This window comes from Anomaloglossus baeobatrachus, chromosome 1 (genome assembly GCF_048569485.1).
Source record: "Anomaloglossus baeobatrachus isolate aAnoBae1 chromosome 1, aAnoBae1.hap1, whole genome shotgun sequence".
In the NCBI taxonomy this organism is placed as follows: domain Eukaryota; kingdom Metazoa; phylum Chordata; class Amphibia; order Anura; family Aromobatidae; genus Anomaloglossus; species Anomaloglossus baeobatrachus.
Window position 1 is genome coordinate 852725869 of NC_134353.1, and position 16790 is coordinate 852742658.

Genomic DNA, 16790 nt, shown 5'->3' on the forward strand with positions numbered 1-16790 from the left:
GCTCGCTATGTGTGAAGCACCCCTAAGTTAATTCTTATGAATAGTGGAGACAGTGACATGTTAATACAGAAGTGAGATAGAATAGCTCAGTTGATGGTACTGTCTATTTCTAAAATGTAGATAGTCAGAGGGAGGGCTACTTCAGTTCTGCAGAGAAGATAAATGATTTGGATCTTCACATCCTATCAATGATTGTGCAAAAATTTGGGTGAAACAATTGAGTGACAAAGGTATTCCAGACCCTGCTGAAGTCATTGCTCGAGGAGCAGACAATGTGCTGACAGTTATGAAACAAGAAAAGTGGGAATACATCCCAACTGACAGATGAGTAATATGTGTATTTTTGTCCCTTTAGATCAAAATCTGGAAATGTTGCATGATTGGCGCCACCATGGGCATAGATCTACTTCCGTCAGAAGCCAAGCAACCTTCAGACTAAAAACAGAGAGACCAACCATGGAAAATGTGGCCTTATTGAAAACCAAACAGAAGAAGACCTAGAAGAAGAAGATGTGACCCAAAACTTCACCTCCAATCTGTATTGTGCCTATATGAACTGCACTGGGGAACATTCTCTAACAGAAGAGATGATTGCCCTAAGGACTCAAAATATTACACCAACTGATCTATCAGATGAGAATCAGACAGGCTATAAAGAGATTGCTATTATTTGTGGCTCTCATACAAATAAAAAAATGCAAACGTATGAGGGCAGGAAATAATATGAGATTAACAATATAATGACTGTTTCATCATATACACAAAATGTAAAATTGTTAACGAAATCATAGATACAATCAAGGATTATCTATAATAATTGTAGGAACACTCACAGTAGCGACATATGCTGCTAAAGCAGTAGGCCGATTCTCTTATTTTGTGGCTAAATTTATAAATACCACAAGTAGAGATACATTTATACTAGATTAATTACATTACACAAGATAATGGTAGATGGTGGGAATGGGTACTTTCTTAGTTACCTGATTTTTGGATATATTCGTTATATATTAGGAGTAATATTTGCTATAATTTGTGCATGCATTGATTTGTGTTGTTGTATACAGTGTACACTTTCCTTATGTCAATCATCTGCTAAAACCATGCCCTTAGGATATGGTACCTTGTATAAATAATCTATGGCTCAAAATAGCCAAGGGTGGAATGTATTGCAAATATAAAAATGGCTATTTTTTGAGTCTATACATTATGTTAAACTATAACATATTGATTAGTCAGACAGACAAAGTGTACATGGTTACAAAATCTTGTATATACTTAAGGGTTTCTGTGTGTTTGTCTTGAATACACAGACAGACAATATATCCATTTACCTAGCTCAAATACCTGATGTGTATTCTTGGGAGATTTGAATGTCTGTGGGTTTATTACCCCGTTGTCTGATGTGTGGTGTATCTCTGATTCATCTCTGCCCAATGACTGGCCGTCAAAGGGCATGGATCAATAAGACTACAACACATTAACTTTAAGGCTTGTAATATTGTTCAAGCCTCTATAAGATCAGATGAAATATAGCACAGACAGAAGCTCGTGTTACCTGTACCGAGATGTCCGGTCAGTGTTGGGATTTCCAGGAGTCCTCTGTCTATGTCATGCTTCTCTGATTCTTAATATTCCAGACAGATGATGTCCAAAACTCCTTGGTGATACAGATGATGTCCAAAACGTAAGTATTTAACTGTACTTAACCTTTGTATGTTCAATATACAAAAGTGTACGCAATATCATACTTTTCCTTTAAGTTTGTATTTCATATTAACCTTTATAATAAAATTACTTATTTGCCTTCTTTAAAGCCGTATCTGAACTTTAGTGCTAAAAATATTAGCAAAACACCTACATACCTGTCGGAGCGCTGATCCCCTGCGGCCCCCTCCTCCGGCTCCTTCACAGCAGACGCCGGTCACATGTGCCGAGCAGCTGACAGCTTCCTGTGTTCAGGACGCTGGCTGCTGCTGCTGCTCGGCACACTGCAGCTGTGACCCAGGGAGGGTGGGTGCAGATTCTTTGCACCCACTCTCCTCAAATGGAGGGTCCTCACACCTAGAAAATGGGGGATACGTTCCCTGAACGTGTCCCCCATATTCTAGAAGGTCCAGAGTCGACGTGGGACGTCCAAATGGATTACAGCGGATTTTTTTTTCTTTTCTTTTCAATAAATTGGCTAATCAGGGAATGTTTTGGGGAGTGTTTTTTCAAATAATTTTTTTTTTGTTGTCAATTTTTTTTTTTTATTACTGTCAATTAGTTATGTCGGGTATCTGATAGACGCCGTGACATAACTAATTGCTGGGCTTGATGCCAGGTGACATTACACATCTGGCATCAACCCCATTTATTACCTCGTTTGCCAACGCACCAGGGCGCGAGATGAGCTGGGGCGAAGCGCCAGAATTGGCGCATCTAATGGATGCGCCATTTCTGGGGCGGCTGCGGCCTGCTATTTTTAGGCTGGGAAGAGTCCAATAACCATGGCTCTTCCCATCCTGAGAATACCAGACCCCAGCTGTCAGCTTCACCTTGGCTGGTGATCTAATTTGGGGGGACCCCACGTTTGTTTTGTTTTTTTTTTAATTATTTATTTATAAATAATTAAAAAAAAACAGCTTGGGGAGCCCTCCAAATTGATCACCAGACAAGATGAAGCTGTCAGCTGTGGTTTGCAGGCTACAGCTGCCTGCTTTACCCTAGCTGGCTATCAAAAATAGGGGGGACCCCACGTCATTTATTTTAATTATTTTTTTTTCTTGTGGGCTAAATACAAGGCTAGACACCCTTTAGTGTCACATGAAAGGCACTAAAGGGCGCCAGCTTAGAATCTGCAGAGGGGGGTGGACATTATATATATGTTTGACATCTATCCATTCATCCATTGTAGCATTTTATGCTGTGTGCCCACAATCAGGGTTTCTAGCGTTTTGGGCGCAGAGTGTTTTCCCTGCGTCCATAACGCTGCGTTGTGCAGTAGAAGCACAGTGGAAGGATTTTTAGAAATCCCGTGCCCACTGTGTTTCTTTTCTCTGCAGCATAAACCGACCTGTGGCGCAGCTTCCCAAGCCTCAGCATGTCAATTTATGCTGCGGAGATGAGTGTTTTCTGCAGGTAGAATAGAGCCAAAGTCCACAGCAGCCTGAACCCAAATCGTGGGCATGGGCAGCTGCGTTCTCCCGTGGACAACACTCACATCTCTGCAGGAAGGCTGACACTGTGTACTAGCAACATTTTTGTGAAGTATCTGTGGATTCAAAATGCTTACTATACTCCTGAATAAAATCCTTGAGGGGTCTAGTTTCCAAAATGAGGTCACTTGTGGGGGGTTTCTGATGTATAGGTACCCAAGGGGCCCTGCTAATGTGACATGGTGCGCGCAATTTACTTCAACTTTTCCAAAATGCAAATGGTGCTCCTTCCATTCCAAGCCCTCCCATTTATCCAAACAAAGGTTTTTGGCCACATGTGGGAATCCCTGCGCTCACAAGAAATTAGATAACCTGTGGAGTACACGTTTTGTTGTTGCCTCTTGAAAAAGTGAGAAATGTGTCGCTAAATCAACATTTTTGTGAAAAAAATGAAAATTTCAATATGGCAACCTAAGCTTATCAAATTCTGTGAAGTATTCGTGGATTCAAAATGCTCAATATACACCTCGATAAAAGCCTTGAGGTGTCTTGTTTCCAGAATGGGGTCACTTGTGGGGGACCTCCACTGTTTAGGCACCTTAGGGGCTTTCCAAATGTGACATAGCGTCCGCTAATTATTCCAGCCAATTGTTCAGTCAAATGGCACTTTTTCCCTTCCGAGCCCTGCTGTGCACCCAAACAGTTGATTTCCACCACACATAAGGTATCAGCATACTCAGGAGAAATTGCACAATAAATTTTATGCTGATAGCTTTTTTTTTAACAAGAGTACACGGAAAACTATCTGGTTGAAGTAACAATTTTGTGGTAAAAATATATTTTTTTTATTTTCACAGCTCAACATTATAAACTTTTGTGAAGCACCTGGGGGTTCAGGGTACTCGCCAAACATCTAGATAAATTCGTTGTGGGGTCTTTTTTCCAGAATGGGGTCATTTGTGGGGGACCTCCACTGCTTAGGCACCTCAGGGGCTCTCCTAATGCAACATGGCGTCCGCTATTGATTCCAGCCAATTTTGCAGTCAAGTTGCACTCCTTCTCTTCCGAGCCCTGCAGTGTGCCCAAACAGTTGATTTCCACCACGTACAAGATATCACCAAACTCAGGAGAAATTGCGCAATAAATTTCATGGTGATTTTTTTCCTGTTACCCTTGTGAAAAAAAAAGCTACCTGGTTGAAATAATAATTTTGTGGTAAAAAAATTTTTTTTTATTTTCATGGCTCAACATTATAAACTTCTGTAAAGCACCTGGAGGTTCAGGGTACTCACCAAACATCTAGATAAATTCCTTGAGGGGCCTAGTTTCCAATATGGGGTCACTTGTGGTGTTTTTTTGCTGTTTACATACCTTAGGGGTCCTCCAAATGCGACATGGTGCCCGCAATCTTTTTCAGCCAAATTTCCTTTCCAAAATTCAAATATTGCTCCTTCCGTTCCAAGCCCTCCCAATTCTCCAAACAAAGGTTTCAGACCACAAGTGAGGTATCACCGGCTCATAAAAAAGTGGGTAACAAACATTGGGGTGAAATTTTTGGAATTACCTCTTGAAAAAGTGAAAAAATTGATGCTAAACCAACATTTTTGAGAAAAAAATGAAAATTTTCAATGTGACAATGTAACGTTATCAAAATCTTTGAAGTACCTGTGGATCCAAAATGCTCACTATACCCCTAGATAGAAGCCTTGAGGGGTCCACTTTCCAAAATGGCGTCACTTGTGAGGGGTTTCTTCTGTTTAGGTACCTTAGCGGACCTGTAAATGCAACATGGTGCCCGCAATCTATTTCAGCCAAATTTGCTTTCCAAAATTCAAATATTGCTGCTCCTGTTCCGAGCCCTCCCATTTGTCCAAACAAAGGTTTCTGACCACATGTGGGGTATCGGCGCGCTCATAAGAAAGTGGGTAACAAGTTTTGGGGTTTATTTTGTTGTGTTATTTCTTCTAAAAGTGAATAAATTTGGGGTAGAGCAACATTTTAGGTAAAATTTTATTTTTTGCTTTTTTTCATTCCACTTTGCTTTAGTTCCTGTGAAGCACCTGAAGGGTTAATAAACTTCTTGGATGTGGTTTTGAGTACTTTGAGGGGTGCTGTTTTGAGAATGGTGTCACTTTTAGGTATTTTCTGTCACTTAGGCCTCTCAAAGTCACTTCAAATGTGATGTGGTCCCTAAAAAAATGGTTTTGTGAATTTTGTTGAAAAAATGGGAAATTGCTGATGAACTTTGACCCCTTCTAACTTCCTAACCCCAAAACATTTTGTTTCAGAAATTGCGCTAATGTAAAGTAGACATGTGGGAAATGTTATTTATTAACTGTTTTGTGTGACATAACTCTCTGGGTTAAGGGCATAAAAATTAAAAGTTTGAAAATTGCAAAATTTTCAAAATTTTCATCAAATTTCCGATTTTTTCACAAATAAAAGCAAAAAATATCGTTCTAAATTTATAACTATCATGAAGTACAATATGTCACGAAAAAACAATGTCAGAATCACCAGGATCCGTTGAAGCGTTCCAGAGTTATAACCTCATAAAGTGACACTGGTCAGAATTGCAAAAAATGGCCTGGGCATTAAGGACAAAACTGGCTCCGTCCTTAAGGGGTTAATCATGAAAAGTGCGTTTTTAACAATGCTCAATCACGATTATCTTGCAGTGTAAATGTCCCTTAAAGGGAACTGACAGGTGCAATATGCACCCAGAACCACAAGCAGTTCTGGGTGCAAACACCTAATTCCTGCCTAACTATACCTGTATCTGTTAGCATAAATAAAGAGATCTTTAGAAAAAATATTTCTAATGATTCTTTATGATATGCTAATGAGAACAGGGACTAGTGGCAAGGGCGTAACTTCCCTTGGCCAGTCAGCCCCCTTAGCATATAAGTATGCCCCACGTGGGTAGGGTAACATGCTAATGAATGTGCAACGTCAATGGCATGGTTGCTGTCACCTTTCTGCTGCCACAGTGGCCGACACTGGTTTTCGGCTCAGTGCGGTTGATTAGAAGTCCCTGGACTTCCAGTCTTGTGCACTATGAACCCGGGTGTACGCGTTCCGGCTTCAAACTGGGGTTGTGCGCATGACCAGAAGTCCGGGGACTTCTGATCAAGCGCACTGGCCAAAAACCAGTGGTGGTAGCAGAGAGGTGAGAGCGACCATGCACAGGGGTGTGCTTACATGCTAAGTGGGCTGACTAGCCAAGGGAAATAACGCCCTTGCGACTAGTCCCTGGTCTCATTAGCAAATCATAAAGAATCTTTAGAAATACTTTTTCTAAAGATCTCCATATGTCTGCTGCTATAGGCTGGGGAAGTTAGGCAGGGATAAGCAATATGCACCCAGAACTGCTCATGGTTCTGGGTGCACATTGCACCTGACAGGTTCACTTTAAACTCTTCTGTACAACTAATTAAATTGTCTATGCTGATTTCTTTGCTTTACTGATCGTGCTCCCCTGTCAGAAATTAGTGACAATGTAAGGCATAAAATAGATTTCGCTTTATAACTAATAATAACAATAGGGCCAATACATTCTTAAGCCACTATCACATACTTGATATTTGTAAGCTAAAACCAGGAGTGGTTCAAACACAGAAAAAATGTCCTGGAAACCTATTCTGGATTTTGGAACCGCCTAGTTTCCGTTCTACCGGTATTTTGTGAAAGTAGCCTTAACATAAAATAAAGTGATTGTGTGCTGGGTTTTATAAAACACATTGAAAAAAAGGCTCTATCACCAGATGTAGCACTACAAACTGTATACATTATTAGATAGATCTCTTGTTCATGGTGGGGCTTGTGTGCTTTCTTTGAAAAATTCAGGTCAGATTGGCTGCATAAATTACAATCAAAGTATTGTGAGCCGAGATAAAGCAACACTCATTAACCACTCACTTCAATAGCAAGATGGAAAAATGTTCATAGAGGATTATAGAGCCATTTTCACAAACAGTTCTTCACATTAACTAAACCAGCCTCATCAGGTCTAAGGGATCTACTTAATCATATATGTACCGTAGTTTTTTCTTGTGAAATCTGGTTATGGATCCTCTTTAACACAACTCTGTTAGTATTTTACTTACTCGAAGACTGGAAGTGAATTTTGTGTATATAATTGTTCTTCCACATTAAAAAGTTGGCTGATATCACTGGGAATACATCCCAAACTATTTAACATTGAAGGTGAAATGCTGGTGCTTTCCTCATTTGCAATTGTTTCTTCCAGTATTTCCTGTAGATAAATATTGTATAAACTGTGAATAAAGAAGTGGTTGCAAAGCTTTTAACAAAAAAAACCTAAATTTTATAAGGTAAATTATATAATCAAATGTTATGGGGAAAAAATATCTGCAATATACTCTACCTAAGGAAGCAGAAAATAAAAAACAAAATAAGCTTTTAAAACATGATTACTATACACTGGCTGTAACCAGTGGAGTACATAGAAATAAGAGGGCCCCATAGCAAAAGTCCTATTTTCATGTTACGTGCTGGTACATGAAAGCTGGAACTAATTAAGGAGCATGATGCCAGGAGGTTCAGCATGTGACCCCTGCAACTGACTGCAAGTGTTGAGTGTCAAATGAGGAAGTCATCGCTAGATATGAGACCAGCAGGAAACCACATGGGTTGTTTGTGTTAAAGCATCAATGCTTTATATATACAGTATATATACAGTATATATATATATATATATATATATATATATATATATATATATATATATATATAAATAAACACACACACTGTGTGCAGAATTATTAGGCAAATGAGTATTTTGATCACGTGATACATTTTATACATGTTGTCCTACTCCAAGCTGTATAGGCCTGAGAGCCAACTACCAATTAAGTAAATCAGGTGATGTGTATCTCTGTAATGAGGAGGGGTGTGGTGTAATGACATCAACACCTTATATAAGGTGTGCTTAATTATTAGGCAACTTCCTTTCCTTTGGCAAAATGGGTCAGAAGAGAGATTTGACGGGCTCTGAAAAGTACAAAATTGTGAGATGTCTTGCAGAAAGATGCAGCAGTCTTGAAATTGCCAAACTTTTCAAGCGTGATCACCGAACAATCAAGCGTTTCATGGCAAATAGCCAACAGGGTCGAAGAAGCGTGTTGGGCAAAAAAGGTGCAAAATAACTGCACATGAATTGAGGAAAATCAAGCGAGAAGCTGCCAAGATGCCATTGCCACCAGTTTGTCCATATTTCAGAGCTGCAACGTTACTGGAGTATCAAAAAGCACAAGGTGTGCCATACTCAGGGACATGGCCAAGATAAGGAAGGCTGAAAAACGACCACCTTTGAACAAGAAACATAAGATAAAACGTCAAGACTGGGCCAAGAAATATCTTAAGACTGATTTTTCAAAGGTTTTATGGACTGATGAAAAGAGAGTGACTCTTGATGGGCCAGATGGATGGGCCAGAGGCTGGATCAGTAAAGGGCAGAGAGCTCCACTCCAACTCAGACACCAACAATGTGGAGGTGGGGTACTGGTATGGGCTGGTATCATCAAAGATGAACTTGTGGGTAGAGATGAGCCACCCCCTTGGCGTTTGAGTTCGGTTCATCGAACGGAGGCTCCGTTCGACGAACGTTTGACGAACCGTTCGACGAACCACTCGAACCCCATTGAAAACAATGGGAGGCAAACACAAACACATAAAAACACATTATACATGTACACATACAGTTAATAAACATTGCCATAACACTTACAGGTCCCCGCGACGCGTCCTGCACTCTGTCTCCCGCCGCTTTTCTTTTCGATAATCACTGCGTCCTCTCGGTAACCAGCACTAATGATAGGACCTATCGTGTCGTCAAAATAGCATGTGACCAGTCACGTGTCTATTATCTCATTGGCTACAGACTTGTCACATGGCTAGACGTCATGCTAGGTCCTGTCAGTGCATCTCTCCGGTACGCGGTGCTCGTTTGAGCATGTCCGTGTACCGGCGAAATGCTCTGGTACATGATTGGCTTTCCCGTCCACGCATGTGGGCGCTCTTTACAGAGTCAGCCCACATGCAAAGACTAGATGCCACAGCCGGTGAATTGCGGCACCGGGAATCACGTGATTGGAGCACCGTTGCTATGGTAACCCGCCTGTCAGCGGTGACGCCACCGCTTACAGCCCGCAGCTTCTGGTCACTCACTGAGTGATTAGATTGCATGAGAGCAGCAGTGTTCTTCCTCCCATGCAGTGCTGTCTGATGTAGCAGAGCTGCATGGGTTGAAGGAGAAAGAAGACAGAAGAGCAGGATCGTGGAGGGCTGACAGGGAGTAATAAACATGGAGTCTCTAAGTGTGTCTGTGTATTTATTTCTATTAAAGTATTTTTTCTCTCTGTGGTGTCTTTTTTTAACCCTTTATTGGAGATTCTTAATGGCCGGGTCAAACTTGCCTGACATTAAGAATCTCTGGCTTAATACTAGCTAGTAAAACAAAGCTAGTATTAACTCATTATTACCCAGGAAGTCACCCAGCTTCAGGGCTGCTGGAAGAGTTGGATACAGCACCAGATGATGGCGCTTCTATGAAAGCGCCATTTTCTGGGGCGGCTGCGGACTGCAATTCGCAGCAGAGGCGCCCAGAAACCTCGGGCCAACCTGTGCTGCAGATTCCAATCCCCAGCTGCCTAGTTGTACCTGGCCGCACACAAAAATGGGGCGAAGCCCATGTCAATTTTTTTTTTAATTATTTCATGAAATTCATGAAATAATTAAAAAGAAGGGCTTCCCTATTTTTTTAGTTCCCAGCCGGGTACAAATAGGCAGCTGGTGGGTTGGGGGCAGCCGTACCTGCCTGCTGCACATGACTAGCATACAAGAATATGGCGAAGCCCAGGTCATTTTTTTGGGGGGAAAAAAACTCTTGCATACGGTCCTGGACGGAGTATGCTGAGCCTTGTAGTTCTGCAGCTGCTGTCTGCTCCCCTGCATACACTAGTGAATGAAGCATGCTGAGCCTTGTCGTTCTGCACCTGCTGTCTGCTCTCCTGCATACACTAGTGAATGGAGCATGCTGAGCCTTGTATGTTGTGAATGTTAGTTATGTTTTGGCTGCTGGGAGGCTCCCTCTGGTGGCCAGGAATGGTTTGGACAGAGACCAGGTGTGTTGTGCAGTGGGTGTTTCCTTTGCTAACTCTCTGCTTATTTAAGTCCTGGTCTGATTGCAGGCTGTTGCCGGATGTCAGTTGTTCTTTGTATTTTCAGCCTGCTTAATCCTGCTCTACACCACATCTACTCCAGATAAGTGCTTGCTCTTTATTTATTGTCTGGTTCTTTTGCTTATCTGGGTTTGTCATTTGTTGTGTTTGGTTTCAGTTTATTTCCTTCCAGGGATTTCCCCCCTCAGTGGATTGTTGAGGAACTCCCTGCAGTTCTGTGTGGAGTATAGCTCATTTGGGTCCATGTGTTTGTGGCTTGTTGAATTTGTAATGATTCCTGTTTTCTGTTCATTGGTATGACAAGGGCACCTGGTATAGGACGGAGTTCAGATCGAGCGATCTGAGGGCCTTTTTGTACTATCAGGAAGTTGGTATTTTGCAGGGTTTTCTGTGGCCACCATCAGTCCCTTTCCTATTTTAGTCAGCGGGGGCCTCACCTTTTGCTAATCCTGTCATCTACCTGTGTATTGTGTTTTTCCTATATCACCGCAGTCTTTGAATGTGGGGGGCTTGCTATTCTTGTCTATTTTCTGAGGCAGAGAGTTATTCATCTTTCCTACCTTTAGGATAGTTAGTTCTCCAGCTGGGTTCGCGGTGCACAGGATGTTAGTTCACCCCTCAGCTACTTCTAGTTGTGATGGTTAGTAAGGGGATGGCGGCCAGATTAGTTGCCAATGCTCTTGTCACCTTTTGCCAATGATTTGTGGTGGTCTTCCATGGTTCCGGATCATAACACTTGTAGTTCTGCAGCTGCTGTCTGCTCTCCTCCATACAGACAGCAGACAGCAGCTGCAGAACTACAAGGCTCAGCATACTCCATCTAGGATTGTATGCAGGAGTTTTTTGCCCCCCAAAAAAATTACATGGGCTTCGCCATGTTTTTGTATGCTAGCCAGGTACAGTAGGCAGCTACGGGCTGCCCCCAATCCCCAGCTGCCTATTTGTACCCGGCTGGGAACAAAAAATATAGGGAAGCCATTTTTTTTTTTTATTATTTCGTGAATTTCATGAAATAATTAAAAAAAAAAGAAACAAAAAAAGTGGGCTTCGCCCAATTTTTGTGTCCAGCCAGGTACAACTAGGCAGCTGGGGTTTGGATTCCGCAGCTCAGGGTGCCCAAACTTTCTGGGCACCCCTGCTGCGAATTGCAGTCCGCAGCCACCCCAGAAAATGGCGCTTTCATCGAAGCGACATCTTCTGGCGCTGTATCCAACTCTTCCAGCTACCCTGGTGACGGGTGGCTCGCTGGGTAATAATGGGGTTAGGGCTAGCTGTATATTATCAACTGGCCCTAATCCCGAAATTCATGGTGTCACGCCAATATTAGACATGGCCACCATGAATTTCTAGTACAGATAAAAAAACCACAACACACAGAAAAATATTTTTATTAGAAATAAAACACAACACAATTAGTGACTCCATCTTTATTGAAATAAAGAACCCCCCTCCGCAGTAATCCTGGGTCAAGGGTCCCGCGCCATCCAATATCATCTGATCGGTTTGCTGGAAGGCAAAGCGATCAGATGATGTGTCAGGTTCAAGGGCCTGAATTACATGACACATGACTCCTGTCCGACAGCATCAGCTGATAGTTTAGCCGGCCGGGCGGTAAAAAGCCAGCCTTACCGCTCGACTTATAGTGTCAGCTGGTTCTGTCAGATGACCGCATCAGCTGATCATTGCCAGGTGAGAGAGAAAAGAGAGAGAAAAGAGAGAGAAAAGAGAAGAGAGGGAGAGAGAAGAGAAAAAGAGAGACTGAGAAAGAGAGAGGAAAAGAGAGAAAAAGAGGGAGAGAGAGAGAAAGAAAGAGAGAGGAGAGAGAGAGAGAAAGAGAGAAAGGGAGAGAGAGAGAAAGAGAGAAAAAGAGAGAGGAGAAAAAGAGAGATTGAGAAAGAGAGAGAAAGAGAAAAAGAGAGAAAGAAAAAGAGAGAGAGGAGAGAGAGGGAGAGAGAGAGAACGAGAAAATGAGAGAGAGAGAGAACGAGAGAAAGAAAAAGAGAGAGGAGAGAAAGGGAGAGAGAGAGAGAAAGAGAAAAGGAGAGAGAGAGAACGAGAGAAAGAGAAAGAGAAAGGGAGAGAGAGAGAAAGAGAGAGCGAGCAATGCAGCTTCATTCCGTGAACTGCTCCGATTTTAGAGGTGTGTCCCGCGGCTCACAGCTGATGTCAGTCTCCTCAGCCCCAGTGCATAATTAAATTAAATTATAATTATAAATAAATAATAATTATAATTTTAAAATTACAAATAAATTAATTTTTTACCGGGACGGCTGGGATTTGAACTTGTTAACTCATGCTTCTTAGACTGGAGCTCTATCCATTGAGCAACTGGCTCTATTGAGAAACATAGGCAGATTTGGTAATCTTGACGTCTACATTGCAGAGTGAAGTCTGGTGACAGCGCGGCTCACTTCAGCTGCTGGGTGTAGAGGACACAGATCGCTCCCTGTCATCTTCATGTAGCAGAGCTGACAGTGTCATGTGGATTACTTCGGACCTGGAGGAGTATTTGGGTATTTTAATAAAGTGGTAAATGAGGTGTTTTTTTGTCTTTTATTCCAAATAAAGGATTTTTCGCTGTGTGTGTTTATTTACTTTCACTTACAGTTTAATCATGGAAGGTGTCTCGGGGAGACGCCTGGCATGATTAACTCCTTATTACCCCGACTGCCACCGCACCAGGGCAATTCGGGATGAACTGAGTAGAGTACCGGGATTGCTGCATCTAATGGATGCGGCAATTCTGGGCGGCTGCTGGGTGATATTGTTAGGGTGGTGGGCTCCCCATGACGTGGCGCTCTCCATCCTGACAATACCAGCCTCCAGCCGTGTAGCTTTATCCTGGCTGGTATCAAATATGGGGGAACCGCATTTTTTAATTTATTTATTTATTTTACTGCACGATATAGAGCCGCCCACCGGCGGCTGTGATTGGTTGCAGTGAGACAGCTGTCACTCACCGTGGGGGCATGTCTGACTGCAACCAATCATGGGCGCCGGTGGGCAGAGAAAGCACGGAATAACTAAATTGAATAATGAAGCGACAGCCATTTTCAAAAGAGGAAATGGCGCTGGAGATTTGTGACAGCCGTGCAGCGAGACGCCCGTGATCGGTGAGTAGGAAAGAGAGGGATTGTGTTGGGGACGCAGGACGCATGCAGATACGAAAGGTGCGCATATGCTTACTGTGAAAAGCCACGCTTTTGATGCTCAAACCGTTCTCGAACGTAACTCGAACTGCCAAACGTTTACCAAATCGTTCGAGTTTGTCGAACGACTCGAACACCCCCCAAAATCACTCGAACATGAAATTGGCGAACCTCGAACATCGCTCATCTCCTACTTGTGGGACCTTTTCGAGTTGAGGATGGAGTGAAGCTCAACTCCCAGACCTACTGCCAGTTTCTGGAAGACAACTTCTTCAAACAGTTGTACAGGAGGAAGTCAGTATCGTTCAAGAAAAACATGATTTTCATGCAGGACAATGCTCCATCACATGCATCCAACTACTCCACAGCGTGGCTGGCCAGTAAAGGTCTAAAAGATGAAAAAATAATGACATGGCTCCCTTGTTCACCTGATATGAACCCCATAGAGAACCTGTGAGATCTACAGGGAGGGAAAACAGTACACCTCTCGGAACAGTGTCTGGGAGGCTGTGGTGGCTGCTGCACGCAATGTTGATCGTAAACAGATGAAGCAACTGACAGAATCTATAGATGGTAGGCTGTTGAGTGTCATCATAAAGAAAGGTGGCTATATTGGTCATTAATTTTTTGGGGTTTTGTTTTTTCATGCCAGAAATGTTTATTTCTAAATTTTGTGCAGTTATATTGGTTTACCTGGTGAAAATAAACAAGTGAGATGGGAATATATTTGGTTTTCATTAAGTTGCCTAATAATTCTGCACAGTAATAGTTACCTGCACAAACAGATATTCTTGTAAGACAGTCAAATCTAAAAAAAAACACTCCAACTTCCAAAAATATTAAGCTTGATATTTATGAGTCTTTTGGGTTGATTGAGAACATATTATTGATCAATAATAAAAAAAATTCTCTAAAATACAACTTGTCTAATAATTCTGCACACGGTGTGTATATATATATATTTTACTGTTTTTATTTATTTTTTTTAAATCGTTTTATTGAAGACTAGTTGTAGTACCCGAGGCTGCCTGGGATAGTAACTAAGTGTCTTTCTGTCTCTCTCCCGCTCTCTCTGTCTCTCTCCCGCTTTGTCTGTCTGCCTCTCTGTCTCTGTTTTTGTCTGTCTCTATCTGTCTCTCTCTTTCTGCCTCTGTCTATCTGTCCCTCTCTGTCTGCCGTTCTCTCTCTGTCTGTGTGTCTGTGTCTCTCGGTCTGTCTCTCTTCGTCTGTCTTTGTCCCTCTGTCTGTTTGTGTCTCTCTTTTTCTCTTGCTGTCTGTCTCTGTATATCTGTCTCTGTCTGTCTCTCTCGGTCTCTGTCTCTCTCAACGCAATTAATCTGCAGATGCATTTCATCAATACAGAGCCGGCTGTCAGTCAGTGCTGATCTAAGAAGGTGGATTGGATGCTGTCACATTCCTTTCCCTGAATATACCAGTAGCGATGTTATTAGCTGATAAAGAGACGGTTGCTTCTAACAAGTTAGTGAAGACTCCCAAGTGTGTAGGTTGCCAAGAATGCATGCAGTGGATGACTTCTGGCAGAGGGAAAGAGGAAACTTGAATTGGGTGTCAGTAGGAGATTTGTACGAAACTCACCCACTGTCATGGTGGCATCAGACGCTGTTCACATTACAGATCCTGACACTTCACCCTTTTCTTTTGGTTTCTCTGGTGCTTCTAACCTACACAGGTAGATTCGGGCGTCAACCAGCTGTGGGATCATTTATGACCAAGCTAGAAAGCGTTAACCTCTGCTATCCTGCTTGTTACTTCTGAGATGACATGTTGTTGGAAGCCTATCACATTTGCTCCCTGCCTTTCTAAAATGGTGGAATCTGTCTTCCCATACCAACTGTAGTTTATTGCTGTGTTGGTCTGTGTGCTGTTGTGTCCCAGTCCTGGTGGTGATTGTATTGCTTTGTGCTTGGGGTTGTTGTGGAGTTCTCCTGTTGTTTCCTCCCTGCTCTTATTTAACCCCTAAGCTCTTATTGTCTTATACCTGTGAGATGTGTGAGCATGCCGAGACAGAGAATAGTTTTTATGTTTCCCCTGTTTGTCTATTTCTTTTGGCTTAAGCACTCCTGCCCCGGCCCTCACCTTTGGTTGGGGAAAGTGGATATAAGATCAGGGCTGGTCAGGAGCTTGGCCAGGAAGGTGGCTCAAACATCCTTACCTTCAGAGGTAACTCTGAGATCAAGGATAGCTAGGGTCCCCAAGCCTGAGGGCCAGTCTAGGAGCCAATGTCCCCTACTTTCTCCGTAATCACTGTGACACTGAGACAGCGAGATCTGAAGTGTTAACAGAAACAATTTTAGAATGCTTTTAATCTTCAGGTTAATCTCTTCACCACAAGCTTGTTTTTACCATCCCGATCAGGCAAAATTTTACAATTTCTCACGAGCTGCGCCTATGCTCTGGAACACAATACCAAGAGCAATCCGATTAATTCCCAACATCCACACCTTTAAGCGAGCCCTAAAAAACACATTTCTTTAGACTAGCCTATCACCTCACTGCCCTGATCTAATCTAGTCCCTTTCTGCCCTTCATAAAAATTTACTTCCAATTCTTGTCCCCTGTACCTGTATAAATTCTGGCCGATGACTGGTTCATGCAGCTGGTTTTGAATACCCTATTAAATCGATGGCTGGACTATATATAACAAGCTTTTCTCCCCCCATTCACCTTTTGTGCCTCCCCTATTTCCTCATAGACTGTAAGCTTACGAGCAGGGCCCTCACTCCTCCTGGTATCTTAATTTTGTTATTTTGTATTGTCTCATATTGTCTGTACATGTCCCCTCTGAATTGTAAAGCACTGCGGAATATGTTGGCGCTATAGAAATAAAACTTATTATTATTATAATTTTGACCAGTGTCACGTTATAAGGTAATAACTCTAATGCTTCAACATTTCCCAATGCTTCACAGACTTTCTTTTCAAGACACATAGTACTTCATATTAGTGGTAAACTTTGATCGATAAGATTTGAGGTTTTTTATGAAAGAAATAAAAATATGAAAGAAAATTTGAAATATTTGAACTTTAATTTTGATGCCTTTAACCCCTTTCCGACAATGGACATACTGGGTACGTCCTGCCTGTCTGGACCTTAACAACCAATCATGTACGATACAGAGAACTGCGTAAAAAAATCCTAAAAATACTCTTGAATTACTGTTTCTTCATGATTCTGCCTCACAAAAAGTGGAATGGAAAACGATCAAAAATATTATGTGGCTGAAAATGGTTCCAATAAAAACTTCAATTCATCCCACATAAACAAGCCTTCACATGAC

General features: G+C 42.1%; 1 protein-coding gene across 3 annotated transcripts in view; it reads right to left on the reverse strand.

The window, feature by feature from the left end:
- ANKRD31 (ankyrin repeat domain 31) overlaps positions 1-16790 on the reverse strand; it is a 408642-nt gene that overhangs the window by 216649 nt on the left and 175203 nt on the right. For all 3 annotated transcript variants that reach the window (XM_075342271.1, XM_075342267.1, XM_075342277.1), the window contains one exon: positions 7247-7395. In XM_075342271.1, the coding sequence (XP_075198386.1) occupies positions 7247-7395 (149 nt within the window). The remainder of the gene's footprint in view (positions 1-7246; positions 7396-16790) is intronic.